Genomic DNA, 26,263 nt, shown 5'->3' with positions numbered 1-26,263 from the left:
TTTTGCAATCGGACGTCCTATTTACGCGATTTTTTTTTCTTTTTGGTTTTGGGTATTTTTTCGAGATCTAGCTTCGCAAATTTGGCCAGGCCAATTTTTAGAAAAACGTCCTTTGTCCCATTAATTTTTTGTTTTCCTCCAAATTGGTGCACAATTTCCATTCATCTTTAGTAGAAATCTAATGATAAAAAATATATTTCAAGATGGTAATCCAGCGGTAATAATGTTTTGAATGTCAATTTCAGGGTTCGAAATTCAATTTATGAAAACAAGTTAGATAGCATTAGTGAACATTATAACTAATAAAAAGTGTTTGCATTGTCACTCTCACAAACTTGGCTTGGTGGTTTAGCCTTCTCCTTTTGACTTCTTTTTTATCCAAACCACCAGGGATCAAATCTAGGCGGGCCTTGGTTGGGTGTGTGATGCATGGTTTAAGTAAATATTAAGTATATTTTTTGCGTATCTTTTTTTTAATGATAATTCTTATTTTACTCTTTGTTATCGTTTATAACTAACTCGTGTGACATCATAAACTAATTATAAAAAAATCGCAACATATTCGAAATAAAGTTACGCATTAACTAAAAAATAACACGCTTAAATCTAAACCGTAAAAATAAAAAACTTAAAGCTATTGATAACAAGTTTTCAAACTAAAACTTACTTCAAACACTTTTCAACTACTAAAACGACGACCCGAAGTTTTGCGTATCCTTGATATATTGAGCCTACATTATTAATCGCACAAAAAAAAATTGAATTTTGTATAAAATATTGAAGTTTCGGAGTCTCGAAGCATGATTAATCTATGGCTAAAGTACGAAAAAAGTGTGAAAATTTAAACGAAAGAGAGTAGTTAAAAAATAAATAAATAAACCAGAATAACGCAGTAAATTACTGCGTTATTGGACCTAACTGAGCCGTTACAGTTAAGTACAATAACGCAGCAATTTACTATGTTAAGGGTACTTTGGTATCACTTTTTTTTTCTTGGGGTATTTTGGTTCACTTGCACTACTTTTGGGTCATTTAGGTTCCGGATTGTAATGTTGAGTCGTGGGTGGTGGGTGTGCAATTGGGTCCCCTAATGTCGCTACTTATGTGGCAGTTGGAATGGTTGGTTTATTTTGACTGGATTTACTTAAAATTAAAGCTGACTCAATTTTGGATAAGATCTACATGTTCATTCTAACAACTAGCAAATCTTAATTGGACAATTGGTTTTATAACTCTTTATAATTTTATTTTTAAAATTTATGACTTTCTTATAAATTTTTCTTATTTATCACATAAAAAATCTGAAAATAAATACAAAATATAAGGCAGGGTCGTTTTTATTGGTTAAATCATAAAGAGTTATGCTCCCCTTGCGGGATTAATGTGGCTAGAAATTGGAATTAGTAGTTCACAATTTTGTCCTATACTCTATGTAGGTGGAGTGTTCAAATCGTACTTACACATTATTACTCTCTTTTCGTCACTTCCAATTTGTAATTGCATACAAAGTGATCACGGTCTAATCGAATTGAGTTATTGATCACGTTAAAATAGAATAAGAATTAACATAAAAATCACCTACCCAACCACTTAAATTGAAAATAACCGGTGAATGTATGATATAGGTATAATTCTTGTAAAATATATGTATTACCGTATATAATTTATATCTATCAACTAAGAAAAATAATCAATGAATCTGACTGACTATTTGTGTAAAGATCCCTAAAAAGAATCACTCCAATAACATATGGATTATATTAGTCAAAAAACTATGAGCAATGGAACCCTGGTCTAGTTGTTACCAAGTCAATGTGGAGGTGCAACCGTGCTAGCTGAGATTTAACCTCGACTAAACTCTGAGTTTATGCCTAAATTCTATATTAATAATATGTCTACAGGGTGTGCTAGAGAATAATAACTTGCACGGTTGCAATTGCACCATTTGGTACTGTGAAGATATTATAAAAACCTCTTACCTTGTGAGTTGTGTACGCACACTAAAAAAGAAATGGATACGCTCAGTGGCGGATCCAGAATTTTCATTCAGGGTGTTTGAAAAAAGAAAAAAAACTAAATATACACTGTCATTTTTTACCGAGGGTGTTCAAAAGTTAATATATGCACATAAACACAGAAAATTTATCATATATATACACTGTAATTTTTTACCGAGGGTGTTCAAAAGTTAATATATGCACATAAACACAGAAAATTTATCATATATATACACTGTAATTTTTTGCCAAGGGTGTTCGGGTGAACACCCTGGCCTCCAAGTAGATCCGCCCTTGGATACGCTATTGGACGTCACAATAAGAATCAGGTGAATTGAACAAATGGCCTTTTTTATGCGGCTCTTTATGTTTTGTGCTCTTATTTATTTAGGTTTGGTTTTAGAACAAATATTCATTGTGTATTCCAAGGTAAACTCTAACTCCAAGTTTAAAGACAATTATGCAGGTTAGTAGTTTTTCTGATAAGGTAGTTGTGCAAATATGGTCCATTTTAGTTTAATGAATAAAATTTGAACTAAATATCTCATGAGCTATTCAGAAGGCCACACAACGCAATTAACTCGGCATGATTTGGGGTGGAACCCCGCGAGAAGTGCACAAATACCACTTTAGGGTTATTGTTTAAAGTTAACCAATGTTTACAATGTATTTAAAATGTAGCCATTGTACCAAATGGAGCAAACTTCATGCTTGAGGTCTGAAAACAGCCACAGGCAAATTTCTACAAGCGTGAATTAACAGCATTGTAGTTTAAATATTAAAGTTCTATTTTCTCCTTTTGGTTTGATGATGACGGTGTTTCTTATACTTCGGTGAAATCTAAATTCAATCATGTATTCTAAACGAGCAAGTGTAAAATTAATTTTATTCACTTTTTCAGATAAAATTATATATGTATATATATATATATATATATATATATATATATATATATATATATATATAATTATGAGTAATCAGATCGTGAATTTTCTTGAAAAATGCCCAAAAGCTAATGTTGCTGAACTGAAAATAGGAAAAATTACGCATCGTGGCAAATATTTAGACTGTATTTATGCTAAATAGTTATAGTTTCAAAAAAATTGCGAAATGTAGCTATATTTTGGATTTTGTAGCAAATACACAATACACGCGCGTAATTGTATTCGCTAATACATCTCTCTCGTGCGATTTCAATTGATACAGTATGAAGTGACATAGTTGATACCCGCGATTTCAGCACAACTATGTGCGCTGATATAACTCTTTCGCGTGTGTGGATACACCGTATCGCTATATTCTAAAACAAAACCATAATTACGTTTCATAATTTCGCTCTAAACTATAGCTATTTATGAAATTAATCTCTACTAGTAACCCATTTGAAAGTCTGGGCCGCGAAGAAACCAGCCCAAAAATGGGTCCATCACCACACGTCTCTACTATAGTCAAAACTTTAGCACCCAAAATCCTTAGCAGGAAGAAAAGACTGAAGTAGACAAAAAAAAAAAAAAAAAATTAAAAAAAGGAAGAAAAAAGTAAAATAAAAAATAGTTCTATTTTGAAGAAGAAGAAGAAGAAGATCCAAACGGAACAAACACGGATGGCATCTCTTGACTTTTGATGCCCAAACGTGGGACCCATGAATGCAAGTGGTGGGGTGAGTGATGATTGGGACCATTCTCACCGTGTAACTAAACCAAGAAAAAGAGGGCAGCATCCAATGTGATATGTCAGAACCAAAAAGCTTTTTCTATTCTATTCTATTCCTCACCTTAGCTTAATATGCACCCTATGCTTTTACGAATACTAGTACATTCTTTCTTCTCTTTTCTGTTTCATTCTTTATATTTCTCCTTCTATGTTTGAGTTGTTCTTTTTTTTTTTTTTTTTTTTTTTTTTGGGGTAAAACCTTCTATATTTGAGTTAGTACAACAAGCACCTTTAGAATTGGCATAGAATCCAACTCTAAAACGCAACACTTTCATTAATTTTGGGGTTTTTGCACTATATAACTGCTCGCCAATTTTTTTTTATATATATAGAGAGAGAGATTTTATACATGACTTGTGCATATTTTTTGTAAATATGGCTAGAGGTTCTAATTATTTTTTAGAAACAGCAAAACGTATAACTTTCTCTTAATTATTATGTACTAACTAAAACAGAAGGATCAAGCCCATTGGATTTGTTGTTGAAAAATGAAAAAGAAAATATCTATCGTAAAGAGGTAACTCAAAAATACATATTTTAATATGATCAAGGCTACTGTTCTAACTATGTCTGACTATCATAACATTCATAAATTATTTTTATAAATTTGTTCGACGGATTAACAATAATAAAAATCGTCATTGGGTGATCAGTCATTAATTCGAGTCGTGAAAACAATTCTTTACCAAAAAAAAAAAAAAGTAAATTAACACAGTATTGTTTACCCCGAATTCGGATAATCAATTAAATTTGTGAGTAGGTATAGGATATGTGGTTAAGCCTCAATCTATTCGATGGAAAATATATATATAGGTATGATACGAAGAAAGTAATAATAATCCGAGATCCGTGTATTCGTGTATCTAATAACATATGAATATTGCTTGATTGGATAGATTTAGATATGAACACAATGAATCCGACCAAAATCCGATATTGAGGAGAGATTTGTATATATTTGCTAATACAAAGTGTTCTTTGTCTCCACGGAGCTTGACCCTCACAAAGGAGGGGATGCCCCATATTTATAGTGTTGCCTCCATGGGCTTAGACAACGAACTAATAAAATAATAATAACAAGACGACAACGAACGGATTTGGTGGGGATTAGGCTGATTACTCGCGCCTGACACACGCACGCGTAGGGGTGGTTGACCATGGCGACGCCATCGACGCGTGGCTCACGTGGGCACCCGCTTATACGACCAACGGGCCACCACGAGTTGCGGCCACACGGACCAACTACCGGTGCGGACCAGCGCCACACCCCCCCACCGCGCCCGACCGTTCCCGCGATAAAGGTGGTGGACCAAATGGTGTCCTGCTTCATTTCGTCCAAGCGCTCCTCCGGCGCTCGAATGTCATCAGCACGTTCCTCTTCCTTCCCCGCCCTCGTTTACCCGTTTACGTTATATCCGGTTTTTACCGTATACAAGTATAATTTGATCCTTTTTCGGACCCTGCGGGCGAAGGAGGAAAGCATATGGAGGGAAGTGAAAGAAAATGGTTTCAATCAAACAAAATTTCCACATTTATGATGTGAGGGTGTAGGTCTACTAATTGGTATTGAATTGAAGCAAATATTTAATATTATTGCAAAATATGTGGAGTTGTATTTTGAGGTTTGTTTGTTGTAAAACAAAATAGAGAATAAAACTTATACTGAAAATAGAGTATATCCTTGAAACTTCTTTTTACTATGCCTTTTGTTTTAGTTGATAACTAATTTTTACATTACAATCTCTACTCTATAATCCTTGCATTTTTAATGTCTAAATAACAACTATGGTATTATCAATAATCTTTGTATAACTTAGTTTCAAACCAAAATATCCCTTGTAATCATAAATGTACTTGGTATAGATCCCAAACTCAAGAACCGATGGCATATACCGAGAAGAAAAATATTCCATTAATTATGATTTATATAATAATATTTTAACGCATTAAAAAATAATGACACTTTTAAAATATATATCAAGTTTTAAGAAGAGTTTCAATTGATTGGCATCACCCTTCGAACTTCACTAAAAAAATTCTCAAAAAAAAGCAAGAAGCACGTCCGTCTACGCATAGCATACTTTCTCAATGGTTCTCCTTTCCTTTTATGAGTGGTAGAAAGGCATAGAAAATGTTAGTCAAGGAGATCACTATCAGGACAGATATGCATAAGCGATTAGCGATAGTTATAGTTTTCCTTTTACTTCGAATGACTACTTTAAAGTCAGTCTTGTCAGAATCTCCTTGAAAGGGGGTTAAGACATCTAAATTAGGTTCCGGACTAAGGGACTGAATTGACATTATCCTGAAAACAATTAACTTTAAGCTTTAACCGTTTTACTCTTAGGGTGTGTTTGGAACGAAGGAAAACATATCCATTGGAAATATTTTTTTACTTTTTGAAAAAAAAAATGGTTTACTTACTTATTTTTGAGTTTGATAAGTAAATAATGAGCATTTATACGTAATGTAGACAATTACTGTGAGGATGAAGGTGGAGTGGGAGTGGAGGGCATGAGGAATGGGAGAGTGAGGAAGTGGTTTGGGGGTGGGGGTGGAGTATTGGGATTAGGGAGACACAATCAGCATTGAATGTCACTTATGAAACTTGTTTTTTCTATATTTATTAAAAAGTTATTTCTTGTTTGTTTTAAAAAAAAAATTATTTAGTTTTCTCTAGAGAAGATATTTTTCAAAACATTTTGAGCAATGAAACACGAAATTTATATACCAAATACTCCCTTAGCGAGACTCTTATAATCATACAAATGTTATGGGCATGTTTAAGGCCACAAATTTCAAGAGTATGTTATCGCCAAGCAAATGTGTAAGCATACATAAGACCACAAATTTCGAAAATTTTATTTTTTCTTAAGTTATGTGTCAATTCAAATTATATCATATAAATTTCGACGATGAGGTAGGAGGGTGGAAATAATCTCGGTCAAGCTCACGAAGCTAACAACATCGTCCATTAATTCACAGCCACACATGTCCAATCTCTATTTTCTTCCTCACAACTCACTTGGTTGCCACAACCATTTCATACGCAAAACAAAATTCTCATAACAAGAAGTCTGAGTCCAAAAATCAAGAATCACATAGATATTATCTTCATAGAAGATATATTTTCACCTCTGAAATTTTAGCCATTAACATTATTGTTTTCTTTAAGAAATATGCCAAAAGTGTACTATAACAATGGTTACGTATAGATAGCAGTTCTTCCGATCAATAGGAAATTAATGGCTTCAAGGAAACCTAAAGCTAATGAAACAAATTGCCCATGTACAACAACCATATAGATGAGTTATCTTCCTTCTTAACTTCAACACATATTTCTTCAACAAATATACGTGTATATAAAAAAATATATTAAATATTAGGGTGCTTATTAATAGGTATTTAATAAAATACACATTCTTAAATTACAAACAGATAACTAATTTCATGAAGAGTAATCTGTATCTCCAAATCATCTGAGAGTATAATACAAAATTCAGCTTTTGTTGAATTATTTTAAATAACAAAATGACAGATATGAATTAGGAAACAAATATTTATATTAACAAGTGTTCCTTGTATATTTGGATGGAAGAGGAAAAGTATAAAACATATAATATACATAGAGAATTTGAAATGTTACATTCTATACAAAGTAATTATCAACAACTCTCACCTCACTTAAGAATTGATAAGCAAAAACTGTTTACCGAGACTAGACCCCCGGTATACCTTAACTGCATAACTGACATGAAATAATTAAAGATAAAACCCCAAATGAGTTGGGGCTCACCAATAGTTGATACGTACAAAGTCCTAACGAGCTTATCCGTCGTCCTGTAAATACATCGTGAAACGCGCGCCCCAGAGACAAATAAAAGGGACATCAAGATATTTGAATAGATAGATCAGACAAGTAAAGAATCCGAATGAAATAAGCATGGCACATGAAATAATAGAACTGAAACTGAGACTGTATATGTAAGTTGAACATGAACATGAGCATCATCTGACATGAATATACATATATTTGTATAACATGAGTAAAACATTTTAAGTGGGAGAATCTTAGTATAAACGACATGTAATCACCACGTATGTACGTGGCGTCCAATCTCTGCCCGACCAGCTAAGCCATTTTGTACCTTGCCGGGGTACAACACATGAACATGAACATGAATGGATCCAATAACCCGCAATGGGTAAACATGAAGGTATCGTCCTAACTGGGCGGAGCGATCCTTATCTTACGATGACATATGTAGTTTCAGGCTATCTGAGCCTCCTCGCAGAATCTGTGCAACTCCCAAAACATGGACATGGGTATGATTGGCTTAGTAGGCCATGAGTTATATAAACATGATTGTAGACATGATTCATGATTGTATTATAACATGATCTTGAGCAATTTAACATAAGGCATCCTTTTTCCGTCTGAGGTAAAATTTCAATCTCAACACCTTCCGTCTTGGTTTTTAAGTCTTGAATCATGAGCGTAGCTACTTTAAGGGTACGAGTTGTTACAGATAGCTAATGGTGGTTGTTGTGGGTGTCTATTGGGGGTGGTTAGGTAAGAGTATTCGCTTACGAATTCGGCAGAACTCAATAACTTTGGATTAGAAGATCCACTTAATATGTGTAAATAATTTATTCAGAATCTAGGTGATGGTTGATGGTGATTTTTATGGGGTAATAGCTAGCGCCTAATGGTGATGATGACCTGTAGTAGCGGTTAACAATGAGATGATAGTGATAATTAGTATAGATAATTATGGTGGAAGAATAGTTATAACTGATACTGTGATAATGACAAATGATTGTGTGATTGGCGAGATACAGTGTTGGTTGATTGATGATAATTGTGGGTAGTAATTGGTGCATATTGTAGTAATGATGGTTGGTGGTCATGATTATAAATGGTGACTCATAATAGTGAAATGTGATATTTGCGTTAAATTTTAAATGTAACATCTTTAATAATATTAAAATTTTATTGTACATACTAATCATTCATATATTTTTTTTTGGTAACTAATTGTATTATTATTTACCAAATGAGTTGTCTCAGTCTGATTCATGGACAAAAAGCCTCACAATATCAGTAACCTATATGCAAAACAAATCTAGCACATTACATGTAATGATTCAACTGGCTAATTCTACTAGCTAACTTAGGCTTCATGGTTCCTCGACATATAACTTATTGGATTATCGACTTTGTTAGCACATCTGCTGTCGTCATTTTCTGCTAGAAGATTCTGTAATTTCTTTCTTACCATAACATATAGATGCAATCAGTCAAAGTCACCCTGTACATCTCATTTGTGAGGTTCTTTCCATTAGCATACAATATTTTCCATTCTTGCTCATTTTTTCATGCTAGAATTGATCCTGAGCACCCCTACCATTGGAGTAGCTTGCACCAGACTGCTGCAGACAATAGGCATTTGAAAAATAAGTGCTCAGTTGATTTAGTTTCCAAACCACACATAGGACATTCAACATCATCGATGATCCCCCATTAGAGTAATCTGTTTCTGGTGTACAGCTCACCCTGTATTGGTGGGTTTGTGATGAATAGCCATTTAGATGCCCCTTGGTTATTATATATCGTCTTTCTCCAAGGAACTTTGGCAAAATCCCCTTTGAGCTTGTTGGACGTATGTTTGATGGCGAATCTATCCAAATGATTGTAATTAACTCCAAGTCTCCTCCAGTATCCTCTTTACTTCGAAAATCCTATGTATAAGCCAAGAATCTTGGTTTGGCATAGATATAATTTATCATTCATATTTATTCGCACCCATTAAGTGATCCTAAGAAAAAATAATTGCTCCTAATTATGAATGAATATGCCAATGAAATTTAGACTCTCATTAAGTTTAAACGATTAATGGTTAAGACAAATCGTCTAAAATTATCCAATTATACTAAAGTACATCCTAACATTAATTGTGGTGGATGAATATAGGGGTGGGGTCGTTTGGTAGAAGGATAAGTTATCGCATGTAGATGGATTGGGTGGGATAAGATAGTATTACTAATTCCACCCTTTATGTGCGATTACTAATCCCACCTTATCCCACCTTTTATCCCATTTACATGGGATTAGATGGGATATCAAAAAAGTTATCCCACCAACCAAACATAGGATTAATTCCAATCCCATTGGATTAATAATCCAGCCCATCCTATCCCTCCTACCAAACTACCCCATAGTGCCTCCATCCTTAATTACGGGAAGTTTGGAAATCCGAATTAATTGAAACCTCAAAAATACGCGACACGAAATAAATAATAAAAAAAGGAAATAGGAATTTAGTAGTTCAGTTGGTTGGCGACCTAAACTATCACCTTGTTGGTGAGAGTTCGAATCCCCACATTGTAAACCTCCCCCTCCCCCATTTCCCGTTAAAAAAAAAAGGGTAGATTTGTGCAGATCTAGAGGGCAAAAAAGTGGGAGAGCGCCGCTCTGTCACTGCTGATTGCAATATTTCCAAAAAAGAAAAAAGAAAATAGGTTTGGGCTTTTTTGGGGCTAGGGCATCCAAGGTAAATTAAGGACGCAGTCAAGGGCAATTTGGTCACAAAGATAACCATAAATACGTGGTGTTTCACGACTCCTTAGACTTGTGCCATATCTTCCCAACAAGTGAAGAAATATTACAATAATAAAGGTCGACTCCGGCGGCCGATCGAGTTTTCCGGCTGAGTGTTTTATTGAAGCAATATTACAAGAAGAGATCTGCCATTGTTTCTGTTAACGAGACCTGAAGATCTCTTTCTCTTTCTGATGAGAATCGTCAAGTTTTGAGTAGGTCATCGCGGAATCTGCACTTGTCGGCGAGTTTAATTTTGTTGGAAACAGGTATTGAAAACCCTAGCTAATGCTTTTCTGCGATTATCTGTTCATTGTTTTTGGAGAATCTACAATGTTTGGGACTACTACCAGATATGACAGATCTATGGTTATTTCCTTGCTTTTGAAGTTGTCAAGATCAGGCCGGAAGTGCCATTGTTTTGTTTACTCTTCGAGGCAATTGAAGTTGCGATTGGGATCTTTTTATATCCATAGATTTATTGTTTATGTGGCCGGAAGTGCCATTGTTTTGCTTTCTGCTGCCATAGGATTTGTGCTTGACAAGTCAACCGAGCGGCCTAATTTTATGATCTACCTATTCACGGAAAGCTCGCGATGAAGGATTCATGCAAAAATTAGGAATCTACAGACATGAAATAATGCAATTAAGTTACGGGTTTAACATTACGTTATCCATCGGAACGCCTATCCAATCTAGTATTTCATGATGTAAATACTAGTTTAGAAGACTTTAGGGTTTCTCCTTCACCGAAGCGGATCGTTGGGTTTCCTCACAAGATGGATCAACTCCCTTACTTCTCTAAAATCCCTTCGCTGCAGACAACTCCTCCAAACCCTAGCCGTTTTATTATAAACCGTACGTGGCTCCCCCCCTTTATATCCAGTAATTTACGCGTTTTCAAAGCTTCCATCTCTTTTACAATGGCTCTCTCTGTTTCTGTCTATGTTAATATGGTGATTCTAGATTTTTGTTTTTCTTTTCTTTTTCTGTGTAGAGATCACGTTCTAGGTCTACTTCGTGCATATGATAGCGTAGACTTGGTTTCCTTCTTTTATGTTTAGAAGCAATAGATTAGGAAAAATTAGACACTAATGCATAAAATATGGATTTCCTGAGATATCCCTTTAAAGATATGGTTTAGTTGCTTATTCATTTTATTTACCTGTACAGGTAGACGTTTTGCTGGAATCCTTCACCGACGTGGGGTTCCAATGATAAGGGTTAAGCCAATGGTGAGTTTTAACATATTTAATGATTATAAATTTCTTGTACCTTTACCTTGTATATTCTGGATGATTTTCCTGATGAAACTTGAATGTTAAATTATGTAAACGACAACATGGCTGGTTACGCGTAAACAACCTCTCTACCTACCGATGTAGGGGTAAGGTCTGCGTACACTCTACTCTCCCCAAACGCCACTTTGTGGGATTCAACTGTGTATGTTGTTTTTGTACTTTGAGTTACGCGTAAGTGGAGATGAACTTTCATATGAAGCAAATTTATGCTTTTAAATGATAGTTCTGATGTTTGTGTTTAACCTTATTTATCAATATAGAAGTATCGATATTTGTGCTAATCTTTCTTTCTTTGGTTCTGCCCAAATATTGATATTTATTTTCTTTTTTGTCGCATTGCCCAATTAATGTGTTGTGATGAGATACGCTTCTGATTCTGAGTTTGTGAGAAGCAATGTGATTGTGGTAAACCTAGTCTAAAGTATTCCTATAGTTTGTGTATAGTTTACACATGAAAGTACTGCAGTTGCGAAGTCTGAATAACTTAACGATGCTAAGTAGAATGTTTTAATTATGCAGACTCGCTCGTGTAGTTGCCATGATAGTTTAAAATCAACATCCCAGTTGTTCAATAAGAGAAATAAGCGAGCTGCGTCATTATGCAAGACCTGTGGAGGGAGTAACATGCTTAATACTGTTGGTCTGGAAGTTGCAAAATCTATAAATCCTGAGTTGAGTTGGAAGGCCGTGACAAAGGGAAGGCGCTCTAGGAAGGCAGTTGCTAGACGGTTGAATGAGGGTGTGAAGGTGGTAAATCGGAGTCCCAAGAGGGTTGGAGATTTTTCAGGCTCAGATTCTGACAAGGTACTTGTAATTTTTTTGTAATGATTTTATCAAATACAATTTTAAGTATGTCTAATCGTTGCATCTGTTAAAATATTTAGCAGATTGGTGAAGCTGGCTGTTGGTCTTCTGATAAAGTTGATCACGTTCCAATTAAGAAAAGAAGGCATTTGCTTCAAACTTCATCAGCACACTCTCAAAATCCCTCTATTGACCGCGAAGATTCACTATCACCACAATCTCTAGCAACTCCTATGCCTTCAGAAGACTTCTCGGGAATTGCACTTCTAGCTGATGCTGCTTGCATTAATGACATGGATGATGACCTTGATGAAGCCAAGGAGGCACATGCTATGATTGCATATGCAGCACCAGTGGGGTCTGCTGGGTCTACTCCTCATTCTAAGGAGATATTGGTTTTGAAGGAATCGAGAGATCCTGGTAGAGGAGATATGATGCATGCAAGCATCACGGAGGCCTCCATTGTTAATGAATCTGCGGTTGCTCCTAAAGGTTTTGCTGAATTCAAAGAACCTTCAGTTGTAAATAGACCAGTTTCACCAAAGGTAGACAGAATGCATTGGGATCTCAACACCTTAATGGATACATGGGAGCAACCTCCCAAGGATTCTTCTATGGAAAATGCTTTTGCCAAGGGCTTAAATGATGGCGCACAAAAGGAGAAACTCAAAATAGAAATTTCTGATAAAAAGAGGGATTTTGAAGACTATAAACAGAGCTTTGGGGAATGTGCGCCTCCTGGTAAAAGTGGAGCAATTTCTGAGTTTGCCAGTGTAAAAGCAGAAGTATGTAAGCTCGAATCAGCCTCAGTTAATGAAAGAATCTTTGGTGAGGAGATGTTCTCTGGAAACCCTGTTAGCCATTGTACCAAAGCCTTGGACTCTTTATCTGCACAAAGAGAAACATTAGGTGAACTTGTCACTGGAGATGCATTAGCTGATTCTTCTATTGTTAAATCACATAATGCCTCATGCATGCTTGTCTCAAATGGATTAACTACCACTGCTGCTGACGGCCTAATTTTGACAGAGATTACAGATTCTTCTGTAAAGGCTGCAGGATGTAGTAAAGCTGCTTTATCTGAAGTCCCATTCCCAGCAAAGCCTGGCTGTGAGAGTGCCTCTAAATGCATTGACCGTAGTGATCCTATAATGACCAGTGAAGTATCTGAGACTAGTATTTTGAATGCCATGGATGTTGAAAGTTCTGATAGTAATCCTACAGAAACAGATTTCTGCGATCATTCATCTAAGTGTGAAGATTTGTCTGCCTCAAAGGTCTCTATAGCTGAGGGTCAGTCTGTTGCCATTGAACCCGTTGAGCAACATGGCAACATTTTAGCTATTGATTCTCGAATGCAGTTGGAAGGGAATGGAGTAATTTCTAAGTCCAGTGGCAGCAATAATTGTGATCAAGTGGAAAAATGCACGACTTCTGGGAAGGACTCTTCAAGGAGCTGTAATGAGGGATTGCAGATTGACGATCCTAGTCAATTCACAAAGAGTGCTTCGGCTTTTGAAGATAGCCATAAGTCTGATATCTCTCAGGAAGATAGTCAAATGATTAATCGAGACCATGTGACTAGAATTGAGGCTGGCTATGATTCTCCATTTGAGGATGGAGAATTAAGGGGATCAATTATGTACTCTTGGGAGGACTATGAAATTGAGGATGGTGAAAATGAATGTGTTGATTATGAATTAGATGTTAGAGATGACATGGATTCTGATGCCGGTGATTTCCCAGCCTCTGAAGTTGTTGAAGCCGGCTCTGAGGGTTCACGAAGTATAGAAAAGAGAATCTCGTCAACCAGCGGATATCCAGAAGTAGATTTTGTGAAGGGCAGATCTCCAAGAAACTTTATGAGGAGGCAATTCAATAGGGCTGACAATAGTGGTGGAAAGAATGGGTTGGGTACAGGATCTAGATCTACGACTCAAAGGTTCAGTGATAAGATTGGAGGGAAAGAGAATGATTTTAGAAAAGGACATACATCTGATTGCATGGCAAGATATGAATTCAGAGGGTCATACATTGAAGAAATTGGTTCAAAGACAAATAGAGGGAAGCTGCAGTCACATATTGAAGGACCGCACCGAAACAGGTGGGTATTTGTTTTTGAGACTAGTGTCCTTTACGATGTTCTTTCCTTTAAGTCTTACATAAAGTCTTGCTTTCTTATAAATTAGCTGATAATTTTAGCACCAAGTAATTTAAATATTTGTTTTTGTGACTATGGTGCCTCTTATAATGGTTCTTTCCTTCAAGTCTTGCATAAAGTCTTGCTTTCTTTTAATTTTTTTGATAATTCTTGTAGGCCGCATAACCTTACTGGTTCTTACCAGAGGCCTGTAAGAGGAGTTACTCCAGATAAATTTGTTGGTAGATATCGATCTGGTTATAATTCACGAGATAGGGGTGCAACGGATGGCCAGTGGAATAGCTGGAATTCAAGAAACCGCCACCCATCTACTTATCATTGCTCTGAGAGTCATAACTACTCAAGGCGCCACAATTTTACAGGTTCTGCTGACAAGTTTGGTGGGTTAAACTCTCGAGTTCATCAGCAATCTATAAAATTTTCCTCAGAAGGTGTGCGCAGGCCACTTGTGAGGAGGAGATCATCTGTTGAGAGGGATGACTATTATGATGTCCATAATAGGATGGTACCAGCGAGAGGAGGCTATCAGAGCCGCAATGGTGGTAGAAGTTTCTCACAGAGGGTTGTAAGAGGAATCAGGGATGAAGGGTATGAGCCTATACCTGGTGATGGTGATTTATCTTCTGTAGGCGTGCCTCAGTATTTACACAGGGGAGAAAGAACCAGTACTCCCACTTCAGGTAGAGCTACTCATATTTCACGGCCCAGGAGGAGATCTCATTCAAGATCCAGAACGCCTTCACCCCATCCGTGGCATACACGGAGAGAGCGAAACTTTAGCACCAGAAGGCGTAGTAGATCTCCAGATTTAAGGTCTCATGCTAGAACGGAGCGAAGTTTTGGTGAAGATTTCTCATCTCCACAACAAGGCCACTGCCCCCCTGAACGGAGTTCTAGTAGATGGATAGATGTGCGAAGTTTTGGAGGTGAACAATCAAAGAACAAGTGGTCTCGTAAAGATAATTAGGCAGTGTCAAAGATTTGATCCCAGTTTGCACCGTTTTAGTGTCTAGATATTTTTGTTAGGTCTAGTTTTTTGATATTAACGCTGGGGTGCTTTAGTTTTGATAATTTTTTTTCATTTTTAGTAAGTTTTACTTGTAAAAAGTGAAAATTACAAAGTGGACTCGCGTTTTATGATACAAGTTATGTTTTCATTTTCAATGAAAAGAAAATTTATAAAATAAAAGAATAGTTGTTCTTATTTCATTCAAGTTTTGATAAATAATACCGTTAGAAGCTTAGGGACATTTTAAGGATTTAGTACTCTGATATTTTTCTAATAATATAATAATATACTAGAAGCCAACAAGGTGGAGTACGAACACAGCATCAACATATTGTACACAAAGTTATCTGAGTTGTACTACAAATGTGTATCTATTTGATTGGCTATTGATCTCTTCACTTTTTGTGGCCTGGTTATTTAACACGTATATTTTCTTCTTTTTCTTACTGCAAACCGCGTGTATGCCAAAGCGCTCCATTTGGGTTAGTTATCAGTCGCACCGAAAACTCAGAAGGTCCGAAACACAGGCTTGGGTCAGTTCAAAGTTCAAACTCTCTGCAATTTTTCTTCTTCACCGGTGAAGAGAAAGGCATCTTTTAGCGTTTTATTCTCGATATATTCACGTTGGCAGGGAGATATTCATCTAATTTGGCATGATTTCGTTTCCGGCGTCCCCTTTTATGTCCAGGAATGTAATTTTTCGACTCCAGACGCCCAAGTGCTGCCCATCGGATGCCGCGAAGAGACTGTTACCGGAGTTATCGCTGTGGTAGCTGAAGAGCTTTGGTAGGATTGCAGCTAATACAGTACTATTACCTTTGAGTAAACTGTGGAAACTTTTTATTTATTTTCTTTTATTATATTTGTGCTATTTGTATCATGTTTATGAAGGTGGCAAGTGGCAAGCGGTAGATTATGCTTGGTTGAATCACAATTTCATTCCTCAATTACTTGAAACCGGAAACAGCAACTTCACGGTGGAATGGCGTCAGTTTAAATGCTTCCAAGGTATTGTTTACGTTGTACTTTCGTGATTATTGATAATCAAAAACATAGGCTAACCTCAGTTTATGAAGACTTTTTGTTGTTAATAGGATTAATCACGTCAGTTTAAATGCTTCCAAGGTATTGTTAAAAGAAAAAGATCCATATTTTCGTTCATGGACTAATTGTGCAAGAATTATAACGCCGTGATTAATTATAATAAATTGTTTGTTGTTATGTGTGAATAATATCAAATTAAAAGTTGTCCATAGGTCGATACCAAACTCAGGAATTAGTTTTATTGTTTCGTATATGCTTGTACATCGGTGTATACAAGTGAAGATTAAGGTACTTCTTATCTTAATCCAATTGAATTTAATTTATTTTAGGCCGAATTTCTTCTCTTACACGGCTACGGCTCCTTTCATCTCCGTTTGCTCCTTTCGTCCTCCAAATTTCACTGTTTGCTTGCTCTTGAGTACTTGCAGGTAAGCATTTCCTATTCCTTTAAAATAGTTTCTTGCTGGATTTTCTTCCATGCATGTCATTTGTTCTATCTGATCTTTTTTTTTTCAGGTAATAATCTCATGTACGATAATTGCAACTGAATATCAACTGAATTTTTGTGAAGCTATCTAGCTATATTGTTTTATGCATTTTTCTGGTATTAGTGGGTCCATCTGAAGCAGTGTAAGTCTTCTCTTATTATGCTATCTTTACACTATGATTTTGGATGGGTTGTATCTTTAACAGTTAGTAGTTCAAATTTTATAGATAGATAAACATTATCAAAAGTTAACATAATTGTTGATGTTCGTCCGTTTTTTCTTAATTTACTATAGTTTGTTGGTTTTTGTTTTTCGCTAGCCTTCTGTTGTAATTACCAGGGCTGGTGTCACAATCTAAACTGATAAAGAATCATCATAGAATTAGAGGCGTCGATGAATAGAGAAGTGAAGTATCTCAATGGCTCATCTATGTACTCACTCCATCGAAAATGATGTTATAAAAAATGGATGGCTATTAGGATGAAGTTGGATCTTTTTCTTCTTCATCTCTGGACCTCTGGTAAATCCTAAACGAGACATTATTTGTTCACATGCTGTCTGGTTCCAAGCTCTCTTTCATTCGAACATAATGGAGGCTAAGAGCAAATATATGGTCTCGACGATAAATAGACGGTTGGCATTCATATGCTGAAGCTCCGTAGGCTTTTCCTATTACTTTTATGCTGATCTTGATTGCTTGAGTCATAGCAAAGCGATTTCCCAATGTTAGGCAGAAATTGCAAGGTGTTCCACAAGAAGACATCATTCATTGAGGCTCCACTATTCTTGCCTTCTCTGGTGAATGGTGATTGTCCATTGGTTTTTTCTCCTTTTGCTTTATTGTCATAAATCGAATGTTGAATGTGCTTCTTAATGCGCTCTGTGTGAATAGGATTGTAAAGTAGTCTTTTTCCTCGGGATGCAAACATGAAATGAGATTAGGCAGATGGAGTCTTTGAAGTTGGGATTAATGTGTTATAATTATTGTTTTCAGGGAATTACATATTGCTCTTCATAAAAAAACACATTGCTATTGCTTCTGCACTGATTCATGCCATGGCTGGTGAAAATAAACTAAATCAAGCCTTAGCTAACGAAGAGGTAGAGTTGGTGGAGTAGCTCAGAGAGAAAAAGGAACATAAAGAGCACAGTAGGCTACAGTTCCTGCTCGGATGTTCTAATATAGATCATCAGGTATACAAATGAAAATCCTTTTTGCATGTTTATGTTGTGTTATCAAGTGTGCGATTTCTTTTGGTAATTCCCTTTGCTCAACTGTTGTTCCAGTTTTGCTGCATACAAGTCATGAAGTCAGGCAGAGCCTCTTTTATCTTCTATCATCGTATGTTAGATCCACCTTATTGTTGGGATTAAAAGACATAGAGTGAATCGTATTCAATTCTTCTTCTATGCTTCCTTTTCTGGAGTCTAGTGCTTTTAGTCCTGTATAATTTGGAGACAGCCAGGAGGTTTGCCTAGAAGCAGCCACCCTTGAAAGAGTGCGTAATAGCTCACTGATCGAGCGCTCTTGCGCCGAAGATGAACGGGGCAGGAGTAAAGAATCACGCATTTTGAAAAGAAGGTTCATAATTTTTGTATTCAAGCGAAGAGATCGTATAGGTTGTTCCATTTTAAGATTTGCATTGCTAGCTTTAGAAAATTTGAATTGCAAACTCACCTACAGAAAGAGGCTTGACATGTGATCCTTTTTTTCCATTCAAGGTGATGAAAGCAAAACCATAGTCCGAGGTCTAAATTTGAAGGAACTTCGCCTTTTACAAAGTGATTTTACCAATTGTTTCCTTGAGATATAATGACTAATCCACATAACACTATGAGAGGGTATGATTGTTTTCACAGTAAAGAGTATTCTAAAGTTGTGCAGATTATTTAACAAGGGTCATATTTTGCTGTTGCTTCGAGCATTTGGAGAGAAGAAATAGTATCCCTTCTTTTTATTTGATTGCAACTGTTCACATTAATGAATAGGGTTGAATTAAGCTCCTCGAAGTGAAATGTTATTTTTTGCTGGAGATCATCTATCTTTGAAGACGTAAAGGTGTAAACTTGCTCAACATCAATAACATGTATGGTTGTCTATTTCATTTTCGTCCCCTTTTTATATAATATAACAATTATATCCAGAATATCTAATATGTTTTTATCGAAGTTCTCAATTTTGTTTGTCTATGATTTTAGATCAAACCTGTTTTCACTACCTACATTCTTTATCATTTTCTTGAAGGTAATTTTGATTTTGATTTATTGAAGTGTAAATATCAAGTCAATAGTAGTAATCTAGAGAGAAAACACTGCTATAACATGCTTTTTATCGGGCAAGAGAATTGAGTTTTGCCTTCTAGATGTATTGCCTTCATGTGTATATGTAATATTGTGATTCTGGTTGTGTAGATCTCAGAGGCCTCTGACAGTAGTGCCCGATGACTACAAAGTACAAAAATTTGAAGCTAAAAAGCAAAGACAACTTGAAGCTCTACAATTTTCAAGATGGAGGAAAATAAAAATTGGCCTGTGGTGGATGGAGTTGGCCAGCAAACTCAAAGCCATGCTCCTAATCTTCCTGCTGACAAAATGGTTATGAGCCATACAATTTCTTAATTAAGTAATATTACATAAATGTTGTATTTGTGATTTTGTTCTCATTCCGGTTTTCCTATTCAAGGTACCCTAACCCGAGTCGGGAGGAGATAATTTATGCAGATATAACAGGTATCCGAAGTAGTTCAATTCTCGGTTATCTGAGTTTAAGATCTGAGGATTAAGCAGTTTTATTACTGGTGTTATTTTGTTATGGATATGTAAAATGCATATATGACCTATGATGTATGTAAACGTAAGTACTGTTACGGGCTGCCTTCATTGTGCCTTGGCGCCTATAACCCCTGCGCGTCCCGAGCGGGCCAAGCCAGTGTCGGCCGCGCGTAGCGAGGTCGCAAAGACAGCAATGTCGGCCCGAAGCATGCAGGTCGGGCCGTGCAGGCGACGTGAGCGGACATGGGCTCCGACGGACGGGAGTCAACAATCATCTAGATATGTTGCATTGCATATCTTAAGAGTAGCAAGGAAGTTTAGCAAGGATCTGGGATGAGCCCACGGGCCGTCAACGGACTAGTGGCCCCGTGCGAGCTTGAGCGTCAGTCCTGTGCGTTTCCGAGCTATCGATGGAATCTTGGGATTTCGGGTGAACAACGCATTCCTAGGATGTTATGGAATGTGCTTACCAAGTTTGGCGTCATTTGAAGATCATTTACCTAAGGGCTTGACTTAGCCAAGAGGCAGTGTCAGTGTCAAAGCTTCCAAAGGCTAATCTCGTTCCACGAGTATGGGGATGGGATGAAACTTCATGGAGGAGTGAAGGAAGTCAAGAGAAAGAGTTAGGAACAGACGGCGCCTCATTTGGAGTTCGAATCATTGAGAAAGGCCCATTGTGATTCTCGGGCAGAATCATGTCTACTGGGGGAACTTGGGTTTATTTCTTTAAAGCTTATATAGAGAGGGGCACATGTGTCTCAGGCTCGGCCACCCTCGCCCGTGCGTGCCACCATCAAGCCGCACTAAGTGAGCAACCTTGAGGGGCAACCTCAAGGGCCTGCCTAGGCATCCACAAAGGGTCGTAGGTACCCATACGAGTTACGCAACTCTACGGGCGGCGCTCGAACCCAGGCCAGCGTTGGGTGCACAACGAGGGTTGGAGGCTTGACGTATGGACCGACTATGCCCTGCGGGCTATCCTTGGGAATGAGAAAGCCCTCCGTGCCGATTGAACATTCGAGGCACCTCTCTTAAGAGTCTCGTGTGTTGACTTGTGAGCTTGGCTTAGGTTCAGCCTTGCGAGCAGCAAGGGTCCGTTGGCCTAGACGTTCAGTCGTAGGGCGATGCTGCACCCTGCAGGATGGAAGTATGTCACGAGGGCTATGTTCGGCAATGCCACACCATAGGCATACTGCAAAGGACGCACATGACAAAGGACAAGGACTCAAGAGTTGACCCTGGGTGTGCGTGCGGACAAGACCCAACATATGAATCATGCCACAGGGGCATGCCGGTAAGGCAAGGCCTAGGCCATGACATCGAACCGGTGGCACTGCTGAAGTTAAGCCTCCGAAGCGTGCTTCGCCATAGGCACAAGGTCGTGCTAAGAATCCTGGGATAATCATTAGGTTGGCTCGTAGTCTGCCTGGACTACGGGCGCCGCACTGGCCATTATTGTGCCGCTGACACTAAGAAGGAGGCAGCCCGTGACAGTACTTATTCAACATACTTTACACTAAGAAGGAGGCGACCCGTGACAGTGCTTATTCAACATACTTTTACATCAATATAACGGCAAATGTTTTAGTTGTGTATCTTCAGGCATCTACGACTTTAGATTGTACAATGTTGGGCCCGTGCGGCCTCTAGTGTGTAGTAATCTGATTCTCTTAATTGAGCACGGGCCGTGCCCCTCTAGTGTGTAGTAATCTGATTCTCTTAAAGTTTTATTGATCTATTATTCTTGGTATTTAATTTTTGTCTCAGAAGAAACAAACAAACATAAGAAAAAGAAGACGAGACAATTTAGAGATAGTATCGTTTAGATCTATCTCACTTACGCTTTCCGCAACTTAGAGATAGCATCGTTTAGATCTATCTCACTTTGTATTCCGCAAGTACTTTTATTTCAGTTATAAAATCTTCGTAAAAAAAATAATTAAAAAAAAAAAAAGGACAGAACAAAAGGAAAAAAAAGAGTAAAAGGAAACGTAAGGAAAAAAGGAGCAAATCCAAGGAGGGATTACTTTTGGATGAGAAGTGAATATTTTGCACATGGATTTCTTGGGTGAGTGCACAAATAACCTAATTTAACGGCGTTGATGAAGAGTTCTCCAGTTTTTAAAAACTTTTCAACCTATAGTCAGTCAGCAGCAACACTGCCAACAAAATCCCAACCATCAATCTCTTAATAACCAAATTGTGTCTATTTACCACATTCAATCTAAAATAAACCTTTAATTTGACGATGGTTTTCCAATTTACAAGGACTTTAACACCAGTTCCTAGCGTCTATATTGTTCAGCAAACAAAGAAGCCTATAGAAATAAAGCTAAAACGTCATAAATCATAGGTCTATAAAGTAAAAAAACAACAGCAGCAAATAGGAACACTTGAAACTGCAAACGTCACAAAACATACAGATTACCAATATCAACCAAATCCTATTGCAAAAAAAAAAAAAAAAAAAAAAAAAAAAAAAAAGGGCTGGATCTGAAATTGAAGTTTCCACTTCAAACATATTCAACTTCAAAATACATGTATGAAGTTTGTTCGCCAAGCTTAAATCATATCAATGCCTAAAGTTTGAATTTATATACCCAACTTTAGACATTTATATCTTAAGTTTGGCTTAGAAAGTTTTCCAACTTCGGACATTTAAGTCTTGAAGTTGGTTTTGGTATAGAAATAGCACTTGACTCATAAAAATTGCCAATGCACAAAGTCCATAACAACATGATGAGGGACAGAGAATCCTCTAACGAAGAGGATGATCGAGAAAACCTGATCCAAGAAAACAAATGTGTAAATGACTATTCCAAATCGACGACGTCAGTGAACGATTTGCCATTAGTCTGGCGGTTTAATTTCACTTTCAGTATGAGGTATTTCCTAGCAATTATTTTATTAATCTTAGTACTCAATTCTTTATTTCGCTATCGAAAACAAAAACCTATTTCAACCTTACTCCCACCGTTTTATAATAAGTGGTTTTTTTCTTTTCTTATGCACACCCCTTAAGAGTATTTTTACTAACTTACCCTTAATTAAATGCTTAGAAAAAATATAAAAGCTTAATGATTTTTTATTATATAAATAAGGATAATTTGGGAAGAATAAGATCAATTTTTTCTTAAAATTCTAAAGCACCATTTATTTTGAAACAAAATGAAAATTCTAAAAAAACATTTATTATGGAACGGAGGGAGTAATATATAAGTATTGGGATTGAAGCTAATCAACAGAATCCATGGAGTAAGATGGTGAAATTTTAGAGAGAGAGAGAGAGAGTTTAGAGAGAATAGGGAAGGTTAACGTTCTTTTTGGAATTCGAACAAAGGCAGCTGATACAGTTACAAGTTTAAATGCGCATAGAAATACTCCATCCTTTTCAAAAAAAGTGTCCACTTAGCCTTTATTTTTTATTCAGAAAGAATGTTTACTTGCCAAGTCAGCAAAGATTAACTTTTTTTTTCAAATTTGCCCTTATTAAGTATTAGGTGCCCAAATTTCAACACCTATTTAATTAGGGACATTTTAGTCAAATTATCTATTTTTTGGTAGGATTTAGTATTTTCTTAAGGGGTGTGTAAATGGCTAAGTAAAACTCATTTTTGAATGGGAGGGAGTAGCATATATATGAATATATCATCTAACTGTATGACCGACCAATAGGGTAAATAAACATAGAGTCAGAATGTCATTTAGCAGAAATGGGAGCCAGCAACTGGCTGTCCGATGAATGATATAACAGGAGTGATACAACTGCCTCTGATGATCATCACTAGCATGTCATTATTGTATACATCTTTCGCAAATTAAAATCCAGGTAACTATTAAAAAATAATATAATAGAACAAAACAGTATAAGGAAAAGACTTTTAGGAGATTTTTTGTAGCCACTTTGTAGGAAATTTTTGCATCTATATATACAGCAAGGAACTGATCATTCTTGACCCAAATATTGGGCCCCGCTTTATATGTTCCTACACCCTAATACAAAAGAAGAATAATATTATTGGGCCATGCTTTGTACCGGTACGCAGGTCTAGTAATAACTATTTAGAAGAGTGTCTAGTCACGAGATCTTTATTCGAACCTTTTGTTTTTGTCCACCGTCTCCACATTTTCCCAAGATTGCTATCAGCTAGATGCATGAGTGGAATACGATAAAAATTTATTCGTATTAGGTGTTTGAGTCGTCTCATTAAATACATGGCAGAAGTACATATATATTCTTATGACTAAATAGTTAATTTATGCACATTGACTTAATCCCAAGTAATTATATAATTTGGTGGAACATTGAGTGCTGATGAGTTTTACCATTAGCGTAGCTCGATTTCTTTACTTGTATTATTATTATTTTAAACAAATCTGAAGTCAGATTTTGTTGATTAAGCAAATGAACCAGAAAATTAGCCCAGTGCCTTGTCTAGTTACTCTTTGTAATTATTGCTGACTTTGCTTCTTTTTTTTTTTTCTTTTTTTTTTTCCTGTTCATATTACCTTATCAAACGCCTATGATACATCAGGCCTCAGGGAGCCACTTTCTGCATAAACATTATGCTACAAGAAATTTGGTTGGTAACCACACATTCATTCTATGTATTTCAAAAATATCAACACTGCGGTGGCATTATTATACTTATCCCTCATGGGGCATTTTTTTTGGACTATTGTTAATATCGATAACAATAACAATCATCAGCCTAATTAGTTAATAAAGAATTTTATTACTGTATATAAAATTTATTTTCTCCATTTTACTATTCATAGACCATGACAATCGCCCAAATCTTTTTTCTTCGTCACGGTTTGTGGATATTGTTTCATCTAAAACAAGCTCAACACTTATTTCAATGGTATCACAGGATTGTTGTGTTGACATTGTAATTAGTTCATCAGTTACCCCCCCCCCCCCCCCCCCCCCAACCCCCCAAATTATAATTCCTTTTTTCTGTCAATGAATATTGTTTTTCTCCTGGTCCAATCTCCTAATTTTTCCTCATGCAAAAGTTAACACTAAATTTTTTCTTTTGCGAGCCTAAAATAAGTAAGCACTTGTGTCTCCTTTCGGAATTTTAAAATTTTAGATGAGACAACCACAAATCATAGTTTTCAGGACGAGCATCCATCAACAATTTTTTTTTTGCTTGTCTGGAAAAAGGATGAGGTTTGCATGTAAGGTGAAATGTCACATAATTAGAATATACATAATTAAAAGTGTGATTTTTTCTAACCGTTCGAGCTTTTTGTGAGACATGCACAACTCAAAACTTAACACTTCTTCTACGCATTCTTAATTTAATGTGTTTACATTTGCTGTTTTTTTTTTTTTCTCGAAAGAAGTGTGCCCACGATACCTGATTAAATAACCATGAAGACTAAATCATATCGCCCATCAAGTACTTAAAATGTAAGCCATCAGATTGCCAACCCTAGAACGTACTAAAATTTGTGTACTACAATTTTATGTGTAGTAATTAGTCAACTGTACTTGCAGTGCTAGTACCATCTAAAATCTTGGAATTTTCATTCATCCTGTTTCTTTAAATGAGAGGATATCTTTAATTAAATTAAATTATCTATGGGTCTTTAAGAATCAATGCATCCTTCCTATTTGCTATGCGCCGGGTCAACTTATAAAGTATTCCCTAATTATTCCAAGCTAGTACTAACTAGTTTGTACCGGCAAAATTATTTTAATCCAATCTATTATCGGGCCAATATTTTTTTGCTCTGTAACTGTTGCGTAATATTCTTGCACTAAAACTTATTCCCATTCGATCTTTGCAGCTAAACTAATAAATCCAAGATGTGTGTTATTCATCGATGCATTTACAGTTAATCATAGTTAGTTGATGGGTTTTGTTACTTTGATTTTTAAACGCCAAAGTAAAACTACTTGGTTTGGTATGTCAACACTGGGTGCGATTAATATTATATGCCTTCTATTTGAGTTTTAAGTTATATACACCGTTAGTGTAAAGAAGTTACACTATTAAGTCACCCAAAGATATTTACAGGTAAATCTTCTTAAAATTAATGTGGATTGTAATATGAAAAATAGAATAAATTAACTATATAACATGTAAAAATGATCTGACATTGTAAAATTTTCTTACACTGTCCATGTATATAACTTATAACTTGTTTTTACCTTGTCAAAAGTGGTAAAGCGGCTCTTCCCGTTTGTTGAAAGGCAAATATATATCCTATACACGTTTACTAGACTGCTATTCACCTTAAAATTGTCAATAAAGAAATTAAGTAAATAGTACCACTTGAGAAGTCCACGCAAGGGAATTTGTAGCTGACATCAATCATAATAGGTAAAAGCATTAAGCATGATGTTCCAATTTTGCACACA

General features: G+C 36.3%; 1 protein-coding gene across 1 annotated transcript; it reads left to right on the top strand.

Moving 5' to 3' along the window:
• The first annotated feature begins 11,090 nt into the window (after positions 1–11,090).
• On the top strand, positions 11,091–15,786 carry LOC132057656 (uncharacterized). Its single transcript, XM_059450276.1, has 5 exons — positions 11,091–11,169; positions 11,485–11,546; positions 12,132–12,416; positions 12,497–14,520; positions 14,734–15,786. Exons 1-5 carry the CDS (start codon positions 11,091–11,093, stop codon positions 15,542–15,544), a joined length of 3,261 nt encoding a protein of 1,086 aa, XP_059306259.1. The 3' UTR covers positions 15,545–15,786.
• Positions 15,787–26,263: the final 10,477 nt, after the last annotated feature.

This window comes from Lycium ferocissimum, chromosome 5, assembly GCF_029784015.1.
Source record: "Lycium ferocissimum isolate CSIRO_LF1 chromosome 5, AGI_CSIRO_Lferr_CH_V1, whole genome shotgun sequence".
NCBI classification, from domain to species: domain Eukaryota; kingdom Viridiplantae; phylum Streptophyta; class Magnoliopsida; order Solanales; family Solanaceae; genus Lycium; species Lycium ferocissimum.
Note: the sequence above shows the minus strand (reverse complement) of the source record. Positions and strands in the feature narration are given on the sequence as shown.